This window comes from Nomascus leucogenys, chromosome X (assembly GCF_006542625.1).
Source record: "Nomascus leucogenys isolate Asia chromosome X, Asia_NLE_v1, whole genome shotgun sequence".
NCBI lineage: Eukaryota > Metazoa > Chordata > Mammalia > Primates > Hylobatidae > Nomascus > Nomascus leucogenys.
In genome coordinates, this window is record NC_044406.1 from 63,695,224 (window position 1) to 63,720,173 (window position 24,950).

Genomic DNA, 24,950 nt, shown 5'->3' on the forward strand with positions numbered 1-24,950 from the left:
GCCAGCCTGGGCAACATAGGGAGATTCCGTCTCTTCAAAAAATAAAAACTAAATTAGCAGGAGTGGTGGCACGTGCCTATAGTCCTAGCTACTCATGAGGCTGAGACCAGAGGATCCCCTGAGCCCAGAGTGAATTCAAGGCTGCAGTGAGCTGTGACCACACCACTGCACTCCAGCCAGGGTGACCGTGGTAGATCTTGTCTCTTAAAAAAAAAAGTGTTTTGCTAATAGATTATAAAGGATTATAAGGATGTGAACATTTGTAAGAGGAAAAATGAGAATGAAGAGAAGGAAGAAACCGAAGCACACCAAAGTCAAAGGAGAGGGTTAGAGGAGAGTCAGATGGGAGCTCAGTGTGTTGAAAATAAGCGTTCTGAGTGGAAAGGTCCTAAGTGCACGAGGACATAGGCCCACGTACTCTGGTTTTCTGACGACAATAATGTGCCTCCTCTTTTCTGCCTTCTGGAATGGAGAGAAATCAGGCCGTGACCACAGGGTTGCCTGCACTGAAAGCACATCTCGGCTCCTGTAACCCTCCTCGGAGAGCATCCCAGCAGCCCAGCCTGGCCAGGGATAGAGCCTATCCCAGCTGGCGGACCCTACCAGAAGGAGGCGTCCCTGGGCTCTCTTTTTGCATAAACTATGGAGTGGCGTCCCTCTATCTGAATTAAGTCTATTGTTCCAGAAAATGGGTTTGTTTCTATTCATCCACTCCAATGGCTTTACAATGTCCAGGCACTGTGGGACTCCCTCGAGACATTGTCTTCCTGAACAGTCGAATAAGATATTTGGTTCTTTGGTCCTTATTTCCAAGCTCATGGGTGCTAGAAGGTTGTATTCACAGCCTAGTCTAGCCCGTGCATGGCACAGAGTACGTTTGGGAAAGGAAAGCTAGATCAATGAAGTCAAACTGTTCAGTCGGTCTTCGCTGGTTACCCGCTGGTGTGGGCGCGGGTGTGCTTGAATTTTGTTGTTGTGGTTTTTTTTTTTTTTTTTTTTTTTTTGTAATTATGAAGAAAAAGTTTAAGTTAAAAAAAAAAAAGCAGAAAATAACTTTAACCATCAGAACTGGGAGTGGAGCTCCTCAGGAAGACCGAGGCACACATTCTACACCGTACCTTACGTCCCCCCTCACGCAGACATTCCTTCTTTCACGCTCCAGCTCGCTCTTTTTACTCCTACTTCCCTTTCTCCCTCTCCCGGATCAAGCGTTAATCTGCGAATCTCTGACCGCAAAAGAAAAAAAAAAAAAAAAAGGTGGGTGGGGGGATCCCGAAGTAGCAGAGCTAGGAGGAGGAGGAGGAGAAAAGAGAGGAGGAGGGGGAGGAGGAGGAGGAGCCCGGCGAAGCAGAGTCAGAGGGACTGGTGGCTCCGGCGAGTGTGCAGCCCCGGGGGAGCCGGCGCTCTAGGCGAGGAACCCGTCAGCCCGCCTACCCGCCCGTCGTCTTTGGCGCCCGCACGCTCTCCGGCCCGCGCCCAGGGGCCTGCTACGCCCGGAGCTGGGGCCGCCGCTCAGAGGCGCTCGGGCCAGGGCGCTGCTCGGGGTGAGTCCGCCGCGCCGCCAGGCTGGTCCCCTGCGCCCGCGCCCGCGCCCGCGGCCGGGATGCCGTTCTACAGGCGCACGGTGGTACCCCAGCGCCTGTGCCCGCGCAACCCGCCGCAGCAGCTGGCGGAGCTCCGCGACGTGAGCCACCTGGCAGCGCTCAGCCTGCTCCGGCAGCTCGCCGACCTCTGTGGCCACTCGTTGGCTCTGCTCGAGGACCTCGAGGGGCACCTGCTGGCCCTGGGGCGCCGCACAGACAGCCTGTACCGGCGCACCGTGCGCCTCCGCCGCCGCCTTCCCTGCCGCCTGCTTGGCCCGGAGGAGGACGAGGAAGAGCTAGGTAAAAACGGCGCCCCGGTGGCTCGCGGCCCCGCGTCTACCCCGCCTCTAGGGGCGCCGGTCGGCGCTTAGCACTGTGCTCACCCTCTCCCCGCCTCTCTCCGCCCCTCCCCTCCCCTCCATTCGGGGAGTGAGGGGATCCCATTTCCCCGACCCCCGCCTCCGCCCCACAGCCGCCCTACCGCTGGAACTTCCTGCTCTTGGACCCGGTCGCGCCGTCCGGAGTGGCCCCGTGCCCTTGGGACTCCCGACCCTGGGGTTGGTGGCCGCCTCCTGGGGTTGGGGGGGGACCCGCTGGGTCCAGGACGGCTTGGCCGATACTCCCCCCACCCGCCTACCTAGCCCCAGGCCCTCGGCGCCCTCCTCATCGCCGCGTCGGGAGCTAAATGGCCGAGCCGCTGGCTTCTTTGCTGCTGTCTAGGAGCTCGGCCACTTCAGAAAGCGCGCCGGAGCCGACCGCCACCTACGCGGCGGCAGGAGCCGGCGGTGGTGCCTACAGGCATTAAACCTGTGCAACTTCCCGCTGGAGCGTGGACGCGGCTCGCACTCACAGGAGTGTCTGAGCGCCCTCCCGCTTGCTTCTCTCCGCACGTTTTGGGCCGCTGTGCTGGGGAGTGGCCGGGAGGGGGGAGGGGAGAATGTCCGGGGCTTCGCTGACCCCCTACCCACTACCGCTAGGGTCTGGCTGCTATTTGCTGGAGAGAATCATTTAAAGAAACTATCATCAGTTTCCTGAAGCGCATTCACTTTAGGAATCAGCCATGCCTGAGAAACACCAGGTCCCAGTGGTGCCTTCACTGAGCACGCGGGACGTGTGAGAGGGTAGGGGAGCTACGCGAGCCCTTGTCCTTTACTGTTTTGGATCTCAACACTTTACACGGGGAACCCTCCGTCTGTGGAAATGCAGTGCCCCTGAGAGTGTGGGACTTCTGCTGAAAGCAAGGGGACTGAGTAGGCTGGAAATGCTGACTACAGCTGCGGCATGCCAGGTACCAGGGCCAATCGGTTCCTCCAGAAAGCTGGGGAGAGAAGGAGCAGTGTGGCCAGAAAGTTTCCGATGGAGGCAGAAGATGACTGCTGGCTGATTTCTGAGTGCAAGCTTCCAGCTAACTTGGGAAAGAATTGCCTGGGCCAGCCCCTCTTCATTGCAGACCCCACCCCATCCCCACCCCTTCCAGAAGGACTGGAGTCAGGCCCTGGCACCTCTCTTCATAAAGGTCTCTGACCTCTGAGGTAGATGGCAGAGGTCTCTGGTGGAGATAAATGAACTGAGTCCTATTGGAAAAGAAAGGTGGAAGCCACAGATGACTGCCAGATGGAATGTAGACGCTGGACCAGGAGCCTCTGCATGGCAGGGGCTCAGTTTTTTGCTGGGATCCCACTGATAACAAGATTAGTCTAGGAGAAATTTGATAAGTCAGCTTGAGGAGTAGTTTTCAAAATCCCTACAGTTTGCAGAGAGCCACCTACTGAGTTCAGTAGGGTAAGTTAAGGACAGTTTTTTCAACTCTACCTTCCTGTCCACTGAATTAGCGAGCCCTTTCTGTGGGAGGGAAGGCAGGGCTTCACCAAGTCACGTTTGGGACCTAACGCTCTCCGGTGATCTGCTAGGTTAGAAAGAGATGGCTTTATGCAATGGATAGCTTGCAATGGAGAGGAACAATTGTTAAGTTAAATTACCATTGGTTTGGCTTCTTGGCAGTTTTCAAGAATGGGAAGAGTGGCCATCTCTCATCCCTGGTGTGGCCTCTTGCTTTTGAGAATGTACATGTCCCACGGCTCAGAGGCACCCAAGGGACTGCTGCATAAATGGAACACAGCTACCTTCTGTAAGTTGGTGAAAAGGTCTGATTTTCCATTTTCTGGTCTAATGCCCTACCTTAGACTCTCCTTGAAGTTCTCAGTGCACACTTTTCTCTTCAGGAGCTGTGATTGGGTAGCACTGAAATTAGGCCTTCTCAGCAATGGTCTGAACATAAGTGCCAAATGCAAAGAGAGTTGGGGAGCATAATCAGTGCACCATCTGGCCACTCCCTTGTCGCTCAGGCATAAGCTTCAACAGGGTGTTTAGCAAGCCGAATATTAGATTTTGACCGTAAATAAGTAAATAAATGAACATTGTCATATCTTGCCCTGTTTTCTTCCCTATGCATTTTCCTCCTAGGATTCCCATTACTGACCATTTTGCTGGGGGTCAGCATTTTACCCTGCATATCCTCCATCTGTCTGGATTTCCCTCAGATTCTTCCTCTAGCTATTTATTTTGACCATGGGGCAGGAGAAACCTGGGAAGGTGGGAGGAAGGTTGGAAAGCAACATGGCCAGAGTGAATGACAGCTGACAGGCCAGCAGCATATAGCCTCCCTGTAGTGACAACTTGGCTGCCACTGACTGAGTAGTGGCAAGTCAGACTGGCCCATAGCCTGCAGGCTGGGCTGGGGCCCTGAGAAGCAGCAGGGGGAGGATAGAGAGAGGAGGAGCGAGATAGAGGAGGAGAAAGTGGATGCTGAAGAAGTTGAAGGTGCTTCTCTACACAATCACAATCATGGGTCATGCCCCCACCATCTTCAAGGTTACAGGGGTGGACTGGGCTAGGCTAGTTGCCTCGCAACATCCCACCCACTCCACAGAAGGCTGTTCTTTGGTAACTTGAACCCCTTTGAGACTGCCCTAAAAGCTCTTGTAACTGGTATGGTGTGGGGGATGGGGATGGAAGGAGGAGAGGGTAGACCACAGGACTGCAGAAGGCCCCTGTGGTTGTGGATCTGTGGCAGTTACCACACCCTAGGCATAGCCCTGCCTATAAGTTGAGGTTTTCCCCACATCTGGTTTTGAATGTGTCCTGTTTTATGGCATCTGTGGCCTGTACGCTGGGTTCTTCATCTAAAAAATGGTATAGTCAAAGCCATTGGGAAATAGCTCCATGCCTGCCACCATATGCTGAGTCAATCTAAGCTTTCCAACTCCTCCCTTGGAGATCTATGTAATGTTTGTAGGTGCTTAGATGATAATTACAAAAGCAATCAGGCCATCCGCCTAGGGATATAATATCTCCTTTGCCATTAAGGAAGTCACTGAAGGGCTAGATAATTCTAGGTATGTTTAATAACACTGGAAAACTATCATGTTACACTAGCTCATGAACTTGCTGTGGGAAAGATGTTCTGTTGCTTCTTACAATTATTTTGGCTTGAATAAAGCCAGTTGGGCCCATGGTGGAAACTCCCTCTTCATCTTTATGTAAAATTCCTACCTCTTGATTTTCCAACTTTATGGCAACTCTGGTTCCAAATCAGAAAGGACAGCTGGTTTATTTGTGTTTAAATCATAATTCCAGTGTGAGGATAGACTGTTGTAAACCTATACAGTGATGAAAAAATGAAAAAAGCACCTCCAGACTGCAATGAGTTTGCCATTAGATGAGGTGTTGTGGACCCTGAGTCTGACCGTCCTTGCTAATGAAGAGAAGAGATGGCCTCTTGAGTCAGATGGAGTGGGGAGGGTGGCAGGAATTTGGGGACTTGGAACAGGCACTCAGCCAGGGCTTACTTTGTCTCTGTGGTACGTTTCATCCCCCTAGGCTCCTGGGACAGAGGGTTGACAGAGTATGGAGGGGGAAGCAAACCCATTTTCTTTTCTCTTCCCACCCCACCCCGCTTTCCATTTTCTTTTTAAATACCGTGAAATTCCTGGTCTGCTTCATGGTATTTCCATGTGTTGAAAACATCTTCCCTGGAAATCTGCATACCAAAATGTCCACTAGAATTTCTTCCACTTTAGAAACAAGAAATTTAATCTTCTCTTTTTTTAGACACATGAATAGCTAAAGTGATAAAAGTGTCAGGATGTTGGAATAGTAGAGTAATAGGAGAAGATTCAAGTTATGGCTCTTGGGCTCAACTTTGACCTTGATGACATTGATTAGATTTTAGGAGGAGAGTGGTATATTTACATCATCTGTTCCTGTACTTCTCTGGTGTGGTACCAACAATTCAGTCATTAACCACCATATGTGTCATAACACTTGACATCCCAGACCCAGAAAGGGGAAGGTACCTGTGCAAAGGCACCCAGCTGGATCAAGACCTTCAGTAGTCATGAGTGCTGAAAAGATTTTAGTGCCTCCCCATATGTAATTCCAAGTGAAAGCAATACTAAACCTTTAAACAAAAATGTTACTCTTTTTAAATGACTCAAAGCTCACATGGATGTTGAAATTAAAATATCTTACTAGATTCTTTCTCCCTTCCTCTCTGTCTTTTGTACCCCTGCTGTTGGTGGCCTAATCATGTATTTAATCTGCTGATTTGGGAATGTGGTACCCGCTGGGTCACACAGCAGGCCAGTGACAGGAGGCCTCCACCTAGAAGCCATGCCTTCTGACAACCAGACTAGTGCTCTGCCCTCTGCAGTGATGCTAAGTTCAAAGTCAGTTGTTCTTCGAGAGTCACTGTCTTGGCATTTTCTCTAGTTGGAACTTGTCCAGGATGAGAAATAACTCCTGTTACCTTTAGTAACTGAGGGAACCCTGTGGTTCTGTAGCTGTGGCCAGGGGTGAGCTGAAGCTGGAGAGGAGAAAGGAAGGTCAAACTTTCTCATATAGAGAATATAGAGAATAGGTGTGAGGCAACAGGCTCTCTTGTTAAAGCAAAACATAGTCTTCTTTGAATGGAAAATTGCTCCAGAAAAAGGATCTTCAGGTGGGAAGGGGTGGCTGGCCAGTGACCCTGACACTGTCACAATCACTCCTGATCCCTCTGCCATCTTTATACCTGTTCTTCTCCCTTGTAGCTTTCAATCCAGTTGTAAACACTACTTGCCACACCCCTGCATCCTGACTATTTTCTGTTATTCTAGTAGAGGCTAGTTGGCATTTCAGAAGGCACCTTTTATTAAAAACCAATGGGAACAAGAAAGTAAAATTATTACCAAAAGTGCATTTAGCATACACATTTACAGGGTATGGATTTCTTATCCTTCAGTGCTCAAGTAGCTTAACAGACTCACTGGCTTTGCTGCTCTATTCCCTTTCTGAAGGCCTCAAATCATCTTTTCCTTAGATCATTATTTTCTAACCTCGAAAAGTGGGCACAACTGTGTCTGGACCCTGTCTGACCTTTGTGCTGGGTGCTAAAGACCCAGAGGTAAATAAGACCCAATGTCTCCCTTCGAGGAGCTCCCAAGCTGCAGAGGTAGGTGCCATCTCATTCCCGACCACATCAGCATGTGGTGCCTGGGAATCAGGTCTTATTTAGGTGGAGGAGAGCTGATAACCAGAACCAGGACCCTAGTTCACATACCAGAAGATCTTCTGCTCAGTCCGGTTTGGGGTCCAAAGATGGAATTTGGACTTTTAGAATTCCCTATGGTAAAAACAAAAATAAAAACCAATCTGTCATTCTGTTAGTGTTATTGTGAATTTAGCAATGCTTTTAAATGAATTTGCAGTTTTAAACACTATAATGTTATCTTCATGCATATGAAGAGTAGTGCTTATTCAGTCCATAGACAATGCTTGGTGGATCTGCAAACTTACAGACTTCTTGTGATAACTCTATGGTCCTCTAGAGTCCTCTACTCTCAGTTGGGAATCGCTGGCCTTCCTGGTTCAAGCTATCAGCTCTTCTCTGCTCTGTGGAATTTCACGATTTCACTCAAATAAGCCCTCATCGAAGTTTTCAAGTTAGAGGACACAGGATGGCAATATCTTAACAGTCAAAACTACTTTAATAATGCCACAAACAGGAGGTATGTTTATTAAGTGTACAGGTAGTTTGCAGTAAAGTGCTTTGTATGAGGTCATGCACAAGACCACTAGGTATCAGTCAGTTAACTTGGGAGGTTTGAGCAATTAGGCAGCCCTTCCTCCCTCCCTCCCTCTCTCCCTCCCTCCTCTCCCTCCCCCTCCCTCCCTCCCTCCTTTCCTCCCTTCCATTCCCTTCCTCCCTCCCTCTCTTTCTAAAATGTAAGCTCCTCAATAAGATATAAGCTCCTTTGAGGGTAGGAGTCTTTATCTGTTTTTACTGTTGTCTCCAGCTCCCAAAACAATGCTTGGCACCTAATAGGCACTTAATAAATACCTGTTAGATTGAATACCTTCTTTCTTTCTTTCTAGCCATTGCACACTTATTGAGTACTTGACTCTGGGCCCTGCCCTGTGCTGGTTTCTGGGGATGAAGAACTAGGATGCAGGCCCACAGCCCAGTGGGGAGAGCAGTGAGCCATAGTGCCTTGGAGACAAGGCCTAGGCTACCGGGACAAGGCAGAGGAGGCACATCTGACTCAGGACAGAGGTTGAGGGAAGCTTCCAGGAAGATGTGATGTCTGAGTTCTGAAGGATGATCTGGAGCTGGCCGTTGAAGGTTGAAGAAGGCGGGGGAGGGAATTCCTGGCTCAGGAAGTAGCCTGTGCAAAGCCTTGGATATGTGAGAGAGCTGGTGTGGGGGAGGAATTCACTGCCAGTGATTCAGGAGGAGAGGGAGCAAGGCACCTCCTGACTCAGAATAAGCCCCCAGGGTGGAGGTGGGGTGGGAAGTTCCTCACATCCTGTTTGTTCGTCAGGGAGTTGGATATGAGGGTCTTGGAGAAGGTTAAAATGCATGGTTCAAATGAAGTTGTAATATTAACTAACTGTGGATTTTCTTTATCTGCATTCAAGTTTTCATTATCTTTGGGCAGATGAGACCCAGGCAACCTCGGCTCCTTCATGCTTTGCAGGGCCAGGCCCTGGGCCCCTCTAAAAAGGCTAGACAGAGCAGGAGGGGCTCCGAGCCACAGTGAGAAAGAGAGAGAAAGCAAGAGTCTACCTGCCTGTGTGTCCCCGGCTGTGTGTATCCAGTTGCACTCCAAAGCTAAATGTATTATTTATGCCCCTGCTTTTCTGTGAGTGGGGAAATTTGAGGCTTGACGATATCTTTTATTATTATTTTTCTTTCTGAATAGCATAGATTCTTCAGAATCGTCTGTAATTCATCAAGGGGAAAATCAGAATTTTTTTTTTTGAAAATGTACTCAAAGAGGAGATGAGTTTTTAAAAGTATCTATCATCTGTTTTTATTTTGACTGGAATCATTTGCTTCCGAGAACAGTGTAATTAGCTGCCTGACAATTTATAGCCTGATTCCCAGTAACTGAAAAATACCAAACTCAAATTATTCCCCCAGACTAGGAGGCCCGGAGGTGACTGAGGTCTCCTTACGTTAACATCCTCGGTCCTTGGGGGCTGAGGAGGAGGGCACTTCTCTGCCCTTGCAGGAGGTGGTATCTCCGAGTTGTCAGCAAGACAGGCCTTGTTGTTATACACTGAGTGTCTCCTTTGACTCAGTAATTCCATTTCCAAGATTTTATGCTAAAGAAATAATCAGATATTGTGGGGGGGAAAATGTGCAGGGAATCCCCACTGCATTTTCTGGTTATTTGCATTAGACAGAAAAAGGAAAATAACTTAAACATTCAATAATAGGGGAGTGGTTATATAAATTTTCCTAGGTCTATGTGATAGGCTAATATACAGCCATGAAAAGCTATGCTCTAAATGAATTATAAGGCTACATGGAAATGCACAAAATAATGCTAAGTAAAAACCAAAGATAAAATTTACTATATACAATATCATCTAAAATAGAGCACCCACACAGACACATACACATAAGAAGAAACTGGAGAAGCCTATGCCAAAATGTTGACAATGATTATCTCAGGGTGATGGGATTATGGGGATGAGTGGTATTATTTTCCTTTTACCGTTCTGTATTTGTCAAAATTTCCCCAATCAACATCTATTACTTTTAGTAAATAGAAAAGACAATGGATGACATGTTAAGGAAAAGGATCTTTGGATTTGGAATCGTCAGCTTCCAGGTGAAGTCCCACTTGCCCAGCACCTACTAGCTGACTCTAGTGTCTCTGAGCCACAGTTCCTCATCTGTAAAATGGGGTTAAACACTACCCAGTTCACAGGGTTGTTGTGAGGATCCAAAATAATGTATGTATTAATGAAATGCCTGGTGCCTATGCTGCAGCCATGCACACCATCACTAAATACTAAGAAGGTGAAATTCCACGAAGCTTGTTGAAATCCCTGGATGGGGGTACTGTCAAGATGAAGTTATAATAAGAATGTTCCTAGACAGCTACGAATTGCAGCCATTCTTCCCTTTTCCAGAATATGTAAAGAATGTTTGTGTGCCCATGGAGGAGCCCCATCTAGCCTTTGAGGCTGTCAGCTCATCTTTCCCAACCCCAGGATTTTCCTTTCCTCTGACTCCTCCCTTCATTCTCCCCCACTGACATCTGTTCACTGCCTCGCCAACCAAGGGCGAAAACATTCTTTGGAACTGAAGCTGAGGCACCACCAAGAGTCATGGCAGCTATGAGATGTTTATTGTCACAGAGAATATGTGGTGCTGGCTGACCACAGAACCTGCCAGGCTGGGATGCCAAGGAGGGGCTTTAATGAAGCAGCAGAGGATGGATGCAAGCCGCACAGCCAGGCAGCGTCCCTTGCCTTTGGGCAGAGCTCTTGTCCAAGTGTCTCGCTGGCTCTCTGTTTTTTTCCCCTTGGGATGTCTGCATGGCTCCCAGTTGAGCTCACCAGTTTGACAGAACCAGCCTGGTTTATGGGTGAAGAAACACCTTCTCACAGAACTTATGGGGCCTAAGCATGTTTCAGTAAAGTACTGGGCAGTTTGCCTGAGGGCCCAGCATGCCTAACTCTCACCAGCGTGGATATGAAGGAAGGAAATCCTGAGCTCACAGCCAGGCAGCCTCAAGGACATAGGCACACCTCAGCAGTGTCTACAAGATGCCCTGGCCACCAGGTAATACAGCCATCTCCCTGGGTAGAATCCTTCACACTGCATGTCTGATTGCATTTTTCATTTTTTAATTACAGTCATAAACTCATATAGACTCTGACTGCCAATCCAAAGCACCTAGAGAGTTTTTTTAATTGTTAATGTTTTGCTAAATTCTTAATAATTATACAAAATCATTATGTAGACCAATAGATATTATTGACCAAGATATAGCGATGCTTAAAACAAAGTCCTCTGTAATCAGTACAACATGTTGGTAAAATTTACCCTAAATGTTAAAAAAAAAAAAAAAAAAGTACTAATGCTGTGGCTCCACCCCATACCAATAAATCCAGAATTTCTGGGGGATGAGGCCCAGGAAACAGTACTATTTAAAAGTTCCCATGTGATTCTACCGTGCAGCTTAGGTGAAGAACTCCTGTTATAGATGTTAAAGCTGGGAGAGACCCAGTTTCCTGACTTATTTGAACACGCAATCCTTTACAAATTATACTTGTGGATAATAAGCGTGAACTATGATGCAGACTTAGATTAAAGTGAGTGACAAAAAAAATGGTCTCGCAGATGAATTAATTGTAAACAGTAATAATGTGAGGTTAGGTTACATATATATTTTGTTTCTGTTTTTTTTTTGAGACTGAGTCTTGCTCTGTTGCCCAGCTGGAGGGCAGTGGTGCGATCTCGGCCCACTGCAACCTCTGCCTCCCGGGTTCAAGTGATTCTCCTGCCTCAGCCTTCCTAAGTAGCTGGGATTACAGGCACCCACCACCATGCCTGGCTAATTTTTGTATTTTTAGTAGAGACGGGGTTTCGCCATGTTGGTCAGGCTGGTCTTGAACTCCTGACCTCGTGATCCGCCCACCTTGGCCTCCCAAAGTGCTGGGATTGCAGGCATGAGCCACCATTCTTGGCCAATATATTTTTTAACATTATAAGAGAACATAGGGGTTGGGCGCGGTGGCTCATGCCTGTAATCCCAGCACTTTGGGAGGCCGAGGCTGGTGGATCACCTGAGGTCAGGAGTTTGAGACCAGCCTGGCCAAACATGGTGAAACTCCACCTCTACTAATAATACAAAAAATTAGCCGGGTGTGGTGGCGCATGCCTGTAATCCCAGCTACTCAGGAGGCTGAGGCAGAAGAATCGCTTGAACCCGGGAGGTGGAGGTTGCAGTGAGCCGAGATTGTGCCACTGCACTCCAGCCTGGGTGACAAGAGAAAAACTCCATCTCTGAAAAAAAAAAAAAAAAGAGAGAGAGAGAACATAGGAAATTAGAAACATGAAACCATTTTATTTTATTAATAGAAAGGATAAATATATGATAAGGTAGAGTAAAACATCTTTTATTTTACATATTTTGGTTATAACACGTCATCAAAACCCACTAACACTTTAAACAAGAATAGCATTTTTGTTTTCTTACGTCACTGCCACTTAATATCACCCATGATGTTACTGGGTTGGATCCCTACACCAGGTCAATCTCAATTTATTTTTCTTTGCAACAGAATATAACGACTCCACTATGCACAAGTTCGTCGGAGTATAGGCAAGAGGAAAGAAACTTCCAGTTGTAATATTTAGTGTTCCGAAATAGGCTGTGCCAGAAATTCCAAATAGAAGTTGGAATGGTTGTCTCCAAATCAACGTCTAGATCAGACTCTGTGCTTTCCCGTATTCTCTGATGTGGCACACTCTTTCATGCGGGTAGATTATTGTGTTAATAATATGGCATAAGAGTGAAATGTATTATCCACATTTGTATTTTGTATTTGTATCCACAAATATAATTTGTAAAGGATTGTGTGTTCAAATAAGTTCGGAAACTTTGGAGTGGTCTCTCCCAGCTCTAACCATCTATAACAGGGGTTCTTCATCCCAGTTGCACAGTAGAATGTATAAATGTATTGAGTATTTTTAATCCCATTTATACTTCAACAAATGCAATGTAGAAGAAAGAGTATTTATCTTTTTTCCCTTCATGATCCCAACAGAAATAGTTTTAGAATGTGGATCTAGGCCAACACTCACCCAGAGAAAGGAAGAGGACTGGAGCAAAGGGATCTCTGGGTAGGTGGCTCTGTGTTTGGATTTCCAGTGCAGAACCTCTCTTGTGGCTATTTTGGGGTCCTGAGACATCCACTTATGTGACCCTGTCAGCAGCCCTCCTGGGAAATACTAGGGAAAGGGGGACAAAGGGAAAGGGAGAACTATGGGGGGCACTTTTGGCATCCCTCCATAGTGTGATCAGAGAGGGGAGGTGCTAAAGGTAACCCCTATAGTTTGCCTCCCAAGCAATACTGTACATCGAGGATGATAAATAAGGCATCAAGAATAGGCTGTAGCTGGGAGAGGTGGCATGGGCCTGTAGTCCCAGCTACTTGGGAGCCTGAGGCGGGAGGATCCCTTGAGCCCAGGAGTTCAAGGCCAGCCTGGGCAACATGGCAAGAACTTGACTCTGTTTAAAAAAAGAAAAAGAGGCTTCAGCATCTTCAGAGGAATATGTTTAAGAAGGCTGAGAAGGGTGTGTTCAGGAAGAGTTCCACTCGAAATGCTGAAAATTGAAGAAAAGATTAAGTACTGAAAAGTGGGGAACATTCCAGCTCCCAGGAAACTTACCCATTAAGAGACCTCATTTCTTGAGGATTTTGGATAGCAAAGTCTCCCTGTATTCCAATTTCCAGCCTGTATTACCTCTTGGAATAAAGAGTTACATAAGTTTACTCCCTGTTGCGAAATAGCCCAATGAAATCTTTTTTCCCATAATTCTGAGTTAATGAAAATGGTAGATTTAGGAAACAAATGTTATTGGCTTGCACAGAGGTTTTATATTTTGTGCCTGTAGCTTCCAGACTACCTAATGCACATGGGGTGTGGGGTCATGAGGGAAGGGGAAGAGCTAGTGAAGGAGAAGGATCTCTTTGTCCTATTAAATATTTATTTCACTCTCGTAAGATGCCAGAGGGAGCTGGTAGAAATTTGGCAAGCAGGTGTCCCCTCCAGGTAGAGGGATGGCAAAGGGTGCTTTCCCTGGGTGGATTAATTAGAAGAAGCCACTCTTTTTGGTGGAATCTTTAGACAGGCACATCCTCTGGGAGCAGCAATTAGAAAAAGTCCCCTTTTCTGGTAATAACTATTAAAATATGGAGTATCCTCTGGGTGGACCAATTTTAAAAAGTCACCCTTTCTGGGCATAGTAACTAAATAAAGGTACTTCTTCCTCCATGTGCAGTCAGACAAGGCATTGGGCTTGGCTGAATTGTGTCTCCAACTTGAGACCCCTTTGCAGGGTACCCTTGTAGGAATACAACTTGCACAACAGTATAAGTGGTCCTGTAGTGCCAGGTGCCACCAGGCACCAGGCATACAGAAATATGTCAGTGATATACCCTGTTCTTGGATAATTCATAGGACAGCCCCTCTAAATCCCCACTGGCTTTAACTTGCCCCATCTGCTGCCAGCTCCACCCCTCCTGCATCCCTGCTGGCAGAGCTACTCCCTATGGTGATGAAACATCCACCCTCCAGATGCCCGGGCTGCAGGCTGTTGTTTGACGTGGCTGTGCTGCTCCTGTCTGGGGATCCAGGCTAAATGTCTACTTTCCACAATGAACAGCCAGAGTTACTAGTTAATTGTGGTGGCTCATTGCTTCTGGGTTCTAGATGGGAAAACATGGAAATCATTTAACACTTCACTATGGCTTTAAAAGTTTTCTGTGTTCTGTTTAAATGTGCTTTGAAATGGTGAGTTTTGGTGTAGCTGAGATATTTCTGCCCTTTAATTTTCCTGCTGTTTAATAAAGGAAAGCAGTTTATCTTTAATCTGGGGATTTAGAGCTGACTCTGAGGGGTAATTCCTACCCCAGTCATTGTACTATGACTTTGCCAGGCTTTTTGCCAGGTATTGGTGATACCAAAGTGAAAAGACTTACCTTTTGCTCTTCAGTCTTAGCATTTAGTTGGGGAGACAGTATGCAAGAAGACACCTTTGCTGCAGACCTCGCTACAGACCCTTTCACACAGGGTCCAATGTGAAAAGCACAGAGTACCGAGGCAGGGAAGGTTTTCATAGCCTTTTCCTCTCGTGTCTTCTGGAAAACTCTTATTCATTCCTCCAGATTTCTATTTAGGCATTCCTTCCTGTTTACGGCCCTCTCTGACTCCCTTCACTATGTTCCTGCTATGCTTTTTTCACTATGTTCCTCCAGGTAGCCTACCCTACGGGTAGGAGGCAGAGACTGCCAGTATGTATTGACCATTTTTGAATTCATGTTTATTTCCTCCTTTTACCACCTCTTGAAAGTAATATGACCCTCTTCTTTAGAACTTGAAAGAACACCCTGGCCATCCCTTGGCCTAAGATAAACTGGAAGCTAGAAGTTAGAGGTCTCTTCCTAGGAGAATTAAAGCCCATCTTAAAGGTTGTGAGGATTTGGAAACAGAGTAGAACTATTGAGGCCTTCTGATCCCAATACATTTAGATGAGTATAAAGAGTTCCTTCCAGCTCAAGGGAAATCAGAGTTACATTAGGTGGTTGTAGGCTAGTGATGGGCCTTTGAGAGTAGAAAGAGCCCTGATTATGAACTTGGCTTACTTTGCTAATTTTGCCAATGTAAGCCCAATTCCAGTATTTGCTAATGGAGTAATTTTTGGTGTTAAGCCTCTGTTTTATGTTTGTCAGGAGGATCAAATGAAAGCCTGTATGGGAAAAGCCTTTGTAAACAAAAAATCACCCCCCCACCAAATGTTATGTATTATCATCTTTTAGGGCAAGGATAGTGGCTGACTCATTCCTCTTTCTTCAAAATCTAGTTTGGAAGTAGGCACACTGTGAATGTTTGTTGAATGATTAACTGGCCTAGTAAGAGATGAGTTTTTGTGTTTCTTTAAAGCTCTGCATATTATCTAATAAATCTGCTATATTAGTTAATGCCTACCCTTAGCTTTTTTGGTAATTTTTGCCATTACCAACACTGTGAACCTCGTAACACCCAAGAGGTGGTTATTGACTCCTAAATATTTTGCCTGCAATAGGATATACCAGTGCCAAATTGACAATGGTGTCTGGGCTGGGGCCTTTTGTCTTAAGAGCTTAGGCTTCCCACCAGACTCCTCAAGGGTTGTATTTTATTCCTGTCTGTTTTCCCCCACTGCCCTGGTATGCAGTAAGTGCTCAATACATATTTTCTGAGTGACTAACAGAGAGAGGGAGTGGCATGTTTTTGCACTTCTATTTGGCCAGCCAAATAAACTCCAGATAGCAGAAAGTGACAGATGTCACAGCTAGATCACCCTCATCTTACTTTTATACTTGAGATGACCCTCCTTTTCTAATTTAAAAAACCTTTGGACAAAAACCCATGTTTTTATTGTTATCTTTAAGAGCTTTCTGTGTGCCTGACAATACATACATCATTAACTCATTTTATCCTCACAATGATTGCATGAAATAGTTACCATTATTATCTCAATTTTCTTGATAAGGAAACAGGCTCAGAGAAGAGTAAACAATTTAGAGTTATGGAGTAAGTTGAGCATCCACAATTTGAATGCCTGTCCATGTTCTCCATCACAATCAATGGGGAATAGATTTTACTGAAAGCAAGGAGCAGAAAAGAAATGTGTTTTTACCACTATCAGGGAGGAGATTTTGTTCAATGCACTGAGTTAGGATAGGATCTGTTGGAGGGCTTTCTAGTGGATTGCAAGAGATTCAGCAGGAACATATCTAGTGAGATTAAAAAAAGAATTAAAATGTCTGGGGGGGGGCACAGGGAGAAAAAACAGGAAATTGAATTTTCTCTGTGAAATTAACTAGCATTTTTGCCTTTCTTTCTAATTTATGAAGCTCTTTTACATTTGTTATCTCATGTGATTCCCATGACAGCCCTGCAAGTTATTACTTCTATTTGAGAAATGAAAAAAATAGACTCAGAGATATTAAAACTGACCTGCCCACAGTGGCAAGTGGGAAGTGAAAACCAAGAAACCATTTGCACTGTTTTAGGTGGTGGAGATACAGGAGTGAACAAGACAGGCCAAAATATTTGTCCTCATGGAACTTACTAGGTAGATAAACTATGATTTATTTCTTTTCAATTACCCTCTGTCAAGTAATAGATACTGGTTTTGGTTTTCAACCTTAACTGTATTTTAGAATCACTGGGCACACTTTGAACAAAACATTGATGTGTGTGTGTGCACACACACAAATTTTAAACCTGCTCTAGGGGGTTTTAGTATGCAATCAAGCTCAAGAACCATTGGTTTAGAGTAGTGGTTTTGAACCTTGGCTGTTCATTAAAATAACCTTGAGAATATATATATATATTTATAGTCTGGGCTTTACCTCTGAGGCTAATTAAATTAAAATCTCTGTGGTTATGTCCAGACATGTGTACTTTTAAAATGTGCCTCCTCAAATGGTGCTACTGAGTTCAGGGTGTGGAGTTTACATGAAGCACTTGAGATAAAGAATAGCTTGGTCCCATTTCACAGACTGTGCCCCTCACCTATTGAGCATATGAATCATCGGTCCTTCATTCTTGCAACAAAATGTTTATTGAGTACCTGCTGTATCTCTGGTGCGTTCCTTCTCTTTCCTGTGTCCTGATTCCTCCCTTTGTAAAATAGGAGACTGGGATGTCTCTGAGACTTATTGCAGCTTGGTCTATAATTCTACAAAGGAGAGTGGGCTGGGAACGGTAATGGCTCAGAGGACCCACTCTTGGAGACCCAGGTTAAATTATTTGTCCTCTTGACAGTACTGTATGCTTCATCTGAGAGACAGAAATTCATGAAATTCCAAAAATATGTGAACAAGCCTTCTCTCACTAAGCAGTTTGTCCACAAGGAGCAGATGGACTCTTCTTCCTTCGTCTCATTCACCATCTTGCTGACTATCGGGTTGGCAGCACAAATGTGCATATGAGGGCCAGATCAGAGGGAGGGACTCAATGGGGTCAGGCTGTGAAAGTCAACCAGAGGGAAGAAGAACCAAAAATGTGCCTTGAAGATCAAAAGCACCTGGAAGCAGCAGAAAGCGAGCTAGAGGAAAGCAGCCTACCACTTGGCCTAATTTTCTTTTGCACCTAGAGTTGGTCTAACACTGGCAGAAGACAGATAATAAAGATAGCTGTTGAGAGGTAGCAGAGTTAGCATAGCAGTGAAGTGCTTGGGCCTTGGGGCCACCCTCTCTGGGTTTGAATCCTCACTCTACTACTTGTTTTCTTTCTTTTTTTTAATTTCTTTTTTTGAGAAGGAGTCTTGCTCTGTGACCCAGACAGGAGGGCAGCAGCGCAATCTAAGCTCACTGCAACCTCCGCCTGCTGGGTTCAAGTGATTCTCCTGCCTCAGCCTCCTGAGTAGCTGGATTACAGGCACCTGCCACCACGCCTGGCTAATTTTTGTACTTTTTTTAGTAGAGACGGGGTTTCACCATGTTGGCCAGGCTGGTCTTGAACTCCTGATCTCAGGTGATCCACCCGCCTCTGCCTCCCAAAGCGCTAGGATTACAGGCCTGAGCCACTGCACCCGGCCCTACTACTTGCTTTCTTTATGACCCTGGACAAGTAGCCTGACGTCTCTTTGCATTAGTTTCTCTATCTGTAAATTAGGGATCATTATAATAATAGTACCCACTTTATAGGCATGTTATGAAGATTATAAGCCTGGCAGGCATTAAATATTTGTCACACAAAATTTATAAGCAATACTTCTAAGTGTTCAGCACTTTACTTGTATTTGCTTCTTAATCTTTGCTTTATTTGAAACAGGTACTATTTTCCCAATTTTATAGATGAAGAATCCAGGCATGGAGATGTTGTCACTGTGTCATTAACTAAGTCAGTAGTTATTGCAAAAAATGAGCTACCTAGTAAGCCACAGAGCCAGGATTTGACCCTGGGAGAATTGATTCTTTAGTGCCCACTCAACTGCAGGATTGTATAGGACTGTACACAGCCATTATCTTAGGTTTGATACCTGAAGATAAAGGAACTGAATTGGGCCCTGGAAATGCTGAAAAGGGGGAAATACGGGTCTCACCCAGAGGAGTTGACTCTGGGTAGGGACAGCAGACATATGCATAAGAAGATTGCAATAAAAGATGCTTTGTGCCTAATGTCACGGGAGTTCAAAGTGGCCAGTGACAGCTTTGTTGTGATGCTTGGCATTGGACTGGATCCTTGATGGACATACGGAGTGTGCCCTGGGCAAGGGGAGTTGCATGAGCAAAGGCAAGGAGGTAAGGCTGTGGATGGCATTTTCGGAGTTGGGGAAAGCACAGTTTCCCCTCTACCATATGGTATAGAAGCCTGGGGTGGCCCCTCAAACTTGGTGTCAAGGTCGAGGGGTACCTGGTACTACTGGGCCTCTTTTGGGGACCCCAGGGAAGCAGATGGTACAGAAGCATAAACTTGGGCTGTCATAGGTGGTTTGGACATCTAGTCCAAACCCTTCATAGCATAGATAGGGAAACTAAGGCCTGGAGAAATGAAAGGCTTAGCCCCAGCAAGCCAGCAGCAAACTATGGAAGGTTTTGTCAGGCCAATATTTCTGCCATGCAGTGATGCATAACAGCGCCTGGGCCATATCCTGGAGATATAATTGAGTAGTACACAAATCTACTGTAGTACCCAGAAGTCTTCTTCGGAACTTGATTCCAAGTTTTCTTCTGCTTAACTCCCCATACTGTCATAGATGGAGTCTTAAACATGAGGCTTGGCAGACCTACCGTGGAGGCAATTTTACAGGGCAAGCTGAGAGGAAGACAGGGCAGGGACCTAACATGATGTGAATTATCCCCTAAGACTTTGAAGTTCTCAGTTGTTTTCATAATTGTTTTTTAAGCATGAGATAAAATACCTAGGCTTACAAAGGAAAACAATGGTACTGAAAGACAGTTATCAAAATTTTTTTAAATTGTGATATATAGTAGTATATGTGCTTCTTAGCATATTTCAAATTACAAGATCTAGCACTGGGTCTTATAATTACCAAAATACTGAATGAGTGAAATTTCAAGATACCTTCAACAACTGTCATATGATCTGTGATATCTATTACTGACAAAGGCACAGGTATTGCTAACACTTCTGTGGTTTGTTGCCTACGTTCATCATTTCTATTAGATGTTAGTGAAAATAAACAGTTAATTATTTTCACATACAAGTTCATGGACCTCCTGAACTCTCTTCATGTAACACTTGGTTAAGAACTTAATTTAACTCGTTAAGAATCCCTGTTCCGGCCGGGCGCGGTGGCTCACGCTTGTAATCCCAGCACTTTGGGAGGCCAAGGCCAGCGAATCACGAGGTCAGGAGATCGAGACCACGGTGAAACCCCGTCTCTACTAAAAATATAAAAAATTAGCTGGGCGTGGTGGCGGGCGCCTGTAGTCCCAGCTACTCGGAGAGGCTGAGGCATGAGAATGGCGTGAACCCGGGAGGCGGAGCTTGCAGTGAGCCGAGATTGCGCCACTGAACTCCAGCCTGGGCGACAGAGTGAGACTCTGTCTCAAAAAAAAAAAAAAGAATCCCTGTCCTAAGGCAAAACCAAAGCTGGAGAACTGACCCAGCATGGGATCTTAATCCTGCTCTAAGAAATTGACTAGAAGGAGGAGCTTGAGTGCCCTGAAACTATTCAAGATTGTAGTGTGCATGGATGGTTTTCATTAGTGCAACTCACTGAGTAGTTCTGGCTCTCTTTCTGTTTCTTTCTCTTTTTTTTTTTTTTTTTTTTTTGGCGGTCGGGGACAGGGTCTTGCTCTGTTGCCCAGGCTGAAGTGTAGTGGCATGATTATGGCTCTCTGCAGCCTCAACCTCCCAGGCTCAAGTGATCCTCACCCCTCAGCCTCCCGAGTAGCTAGGACTACAGGTGTGTGCCACCACACATGACTAATTTTTGTATTTTTTGTAGAGATGGGGTTTTGTCATGTTGCCCAGGCTGGTCTCAAACTCCTGGGCTCAAGCAATCTGCCTGCCTCAGCCTCCCAAAGTGCTGGGATTATAGGCATGAGCCACCACGCCCAGACTCTGGCTGTCCTTCTTCCAGGAACATGGCAGGATTGCACTTCCTCACCCCCTTGCAATTAGGGATGGCCATGTGGCTTGAACCTCATCATATTCAGAATTGATTCCACATTCTATCTGCCCTGCCCACCTCTCTTACCTCACCTCCCACCCCTTTCACCGGGTCCACTTCAGCTGTGCTGGCCTCATTTCTGTTCCTCACCAAGCTTATTTCTGCCTCAGGATCCTTGCACTAGCTGTTCTTTTTGGCTGGAACACTCATTCCCCAAATCTTAGTATGACTGGCTCATTCTTAGCCTTTAGAACTCACTGTTCATGTTAACACCTTATTTTTAACAGCTTTATTGAAATATAATTCACATACCATATAATTCCCCCATTTAAAGTGTATAATTCAGTGGCTTTTAGCATGTTGGTGGAGTTGTGCAACCATCACCACAATCAATTTTAGAACATTTTCATTATCCTAAAAGGAAATTCCATTCCCCTTACTGGTCCAATTCCCCATCTTCCCACCAGTCCCTAGTAACCACTAATTTACTTTGTGTCTCTATGGATTTGCCCATTTTGGAAATTTCATATTAATGGAGTCATATAATATGTAGTCTTTTGTGTCTGGTTTCTTTCACTTAGCATGTTGTTTTCAAGGTTCATCCATGCTATAGCATGTATCAATACTTCATTATTTTTTATGGCTGAGTAATATTCCATTGTATGGATAGACCACAGTTTGTTTATCCACTCACACATTGAAGAGTATGTTTCTATGGCTTGTTCCTATCCTTTGGCTATTATTAGTAATGTTGCTATGAACATGTATGTTCAAGTTTTTGTGTAAACATATGCTTTCGTTTTTCTTGGGTATGTACCTAAGGAATGGAATTGCTGGGTCATATAGTAATTCTACATCTAACTTTTGAGGAACTGCCAGACTTTTCTACAGAGGCTGCACCATTTGATATTCCCATCAGCAATGTACAAGGGTTCCAATTTCCCTGCATCCTCACCGATACTTGTTATTATCTGAATTTTTTATTATAGCCATCCTAGGGAGTGTGGAGTGGTATCTCATTGTGGACTAAACATCTTTTCATGTGCCTAGTGGCCATTTGTATGTCTTTTTAGATAAGTGTCTATTCGAGTCTTTTGCCCGTTTTTGAATTGGGTTGTTTATTATTTTGTTGTGGAATTATAGTTCTTTATGTATTCTGTATATTAATCCCTGGTTGGGTATATGACTTGTAAATATTTTCTCTCATTCTGTGAGTTGCCTTTTCGCTTTCTTAACAGTGTCCTTTGATGCACAGAAGTTTTTTTAATTCGATGATGCCCAAGTTACGTATTTTTTCTTTGGTTGCTTGTCTTTTTGCCATCATATGTAAGAGACCATTGTCTAATCTAAGAACATGCAAATGTACATGTTTACTTTTAGGAGTTTTATAGTTTTAGCTCTTATATTTTGGATTTTGATCCATTTTGAGTTAATTTTTGTTTATGGTGTGAAGTAATGGTCCAGCTTCATTCTTTGCATGTTCTTGGATATCCACTTGTTTTAGCGCCTTTTGTTAAAGAGACTATTCCTTCCTCCGTTGAATGGCATTGGTATCCTTGTGAAAAATCAATTGACTGTAGATGAATGGGTTTATTTCTGGACTGTCAATTCTATTACTTTGATCTATATGTGTATCCTTATGCCAGTAGCACACAGTTTTGAAAACTTTGATTGCTTTAATTACTTTTGATTACTCTGTAGTAAGTTTTGAAATTGGGACGTGTTAGTCCTCCAACTTAGTTTTTTATTTTCAAGATTGTTTTGGCTATTCTGGGACCTTTGAATTTCCACATGATTTGTAGGATCAGTTTCTTCATTTCTGCAGCACTGCCTTATTTTTGCCCAGCTGTTTAATGTTTATCAAGGATATCCACATTCATTTTTTCTTTCCACAAATATTGATTGAGCACCTACCATGTGCCAGACACCGTGCCAGGTGCTGTGAACAATTAGCCATGGCCCTTGCCTTCAGGGAGCTAAGCATTTAGTGGGAGAAGCAGACATTAGTCAAATAATCACCAAAATAAATTTAAAATGAATGATAGAAATGATTGACTTAGTCATGGGGGACCAAGAAAATCCTTCCTGGAGAAATCAATAATTAGGAAGGTGCCTGAGTTGGAGGAGATGTATGGGAAGAGTATTCCAGGCAGCAAGAACGTCATTCTCAAAGGCGAGAAAGGAGGATGCGTTTAAGGAACTGCAAGGAGACAAATTTGATGACCTACAAGCACAAGAGAAAGAGCCGCATGAGATGAGGGCGAGCTGCCTGAGGGGGACCAATTCTACAGGATCTTGTGAGCCACCGAAGCAAAGAAGTAACATGATCTGATTTTGATTTCAAAATGCTCACTCTGGCTACTGTGCTGAGAATGTACTGGAGAGGGGTGTGCAAGATCAGTGCCAGTTAAGAGGATATTACCATAGTCCGAGAGAGAGATGAGAGAGGGCTAGATGAAGGTGGCGATGGCAAGTCTTCAGAGGAGGTGGACAGATTCACAGATGCAAGAGAAATGGAGGAGGTTTCAGAGTCAGTCCTTGGTTCTTGAGGCCTATGTGATGGTGTTGGCAGGGGTGGTCTTCACCAAAATAAAGAGTACATGAGTGTGGGTGGCTTTGGAGGAATCATCGTTACTGAGTTTGAGATGCCTTCCAGATGTTATTATTTGATCCTCACTCCAAATCATCCCCATGAGAAAGGTATAAGACTCTTGTCTTCATTTTGCAGATGAGGAAACTGAGTACCAGAGAGGTTATCATGGTTTGCCCAGTACTGGCCTGCCAAGAAGTGGCAAAGCCAGACCAGAATCCTGTTATTCTAAGAACAACTCTTGTGCTTTTTCTTTTCCATGACACCAGAGCTGACTCTCTTGAAAGGCCCATCCCAAATAGTTTCCAATAATAAATGAAGATCACTACTAGGACTTCTCCCACAGACACCAAGTGTTTCCCAGCCCTCCACACCTATGCTCCCAGGGAAACATTGGCCTCCTTTTTACAGAATTCATCTCTATAGCATTGCTACCAAGCCCCTCCAGGTGTGTTTAGATCTTCCAAGTATACGATTTGTAAACTTGGATTTGTTGTTTGTGCACAGAGAGCTACACTGCCTCTTTTCCCAGTGAGAGTCACCCTGTCCGAAAGCCTTCCTGTTTCTCTACTGTTAGAGACAAGGGTTCACCTGTCAGTAGTCAATGTATGGAAAGCTGAAGTGCCGAGACATTGAGCCAGAAGATGGATGATAGAAAGATTAATAATAGATGACATGTCAAAGTGCACTTAATTTTTTTTTCATGTTCAAGTAGAGGACTGTGAGGAGAAGGAATTGAACAGGTGGCAGGAAATGGGGTGAAATGAAAAACTAGGAGAAAGGAAAACAAATACATAAATTCGAGGAGTAGGAAAAAGAGAAAATAAAGTGGTGAAAGACATAGGTTGGGGAGGAGATATCCTAGTTTCAAATCAGGCTCTGACATTTATTAGCTGTATGATCTTAGGCAAGTTGCTCAGTGTCTCTAAGTGGACATAAAAATTGCACTAACTTTATGGGGTTTGTGTGAGGATTATAGGGAGAGCATGTAATATCCTTGCCACAGTGCCTGGCACAAGATAAGCACTCGATAACTGTCAGCTGTTAATATGACCTGCAAGCCCCTCCTCATTTCTACTGCCTCTGCTTTCCCCGGCTATCCCCAGGTGGGTTCATTTTGGCCAGCTTGGTTCACCATTCCAGCCACTGAGCCAAAATCCCAACTGAGGCAGGAAATATTGCATTGGCTTCAGCAGACCCAGGAGCTGGGGAGCTTGTGACAACAGCTGGGCTCTGCATTGGTCCCTGGGGCTTCTTGCTGCCAATTTGATCTGAGATCAGGCACCTCCAAGAGCAACCCTTGGAGATCCATGCTGTCTCTAGGTTGTTTCCTTCTCCCTTCCTTTCCTTCCCCTTTCCCTACCACCCCCACCATACTGACTTCTACTAAATTCTGCCCGCTCACTCTTCTTTGTGTTCCAGTTCTCCTCCAGGACCAAAGTCCTGTCCTCTATCCTTGTTTTGGTACAGATTTCCTGACTGCTGAGCAGCCTACTTGCTTGACTTCTTTCATCAATACCATGCCCCTTCCCAGGGTTTACATAACTAGGTTTGTTAATTGCACACTCTGAACATTGT

General features: G+C 45.1%; 1 protein-coding gene across 1 annotated transcript in view; it reads left to right on the plus strand.

The window, feature by feature from the left end:
* The first annotated feature begins 1,404 nt into the window (after positions 1-1,404).
* NHSL2 (NHS like 2) overlaps positions 1,405-24,950 on the plus strand; it is a 250,965-nt gene continuing 227,419 nt past the window's right edge. The window contains exon 1 of the mRNA XM_030806801.1: positions 1,405-1,883. Coding sequence (XP_030662661.1) covers positions 1,604-1,883 — 280 coding nt within the window. The 5' untranslated portion in view covers positions 1,405-1,603. The remainder of the gene's footprint in view (positions 1,884-24,950) is intronic.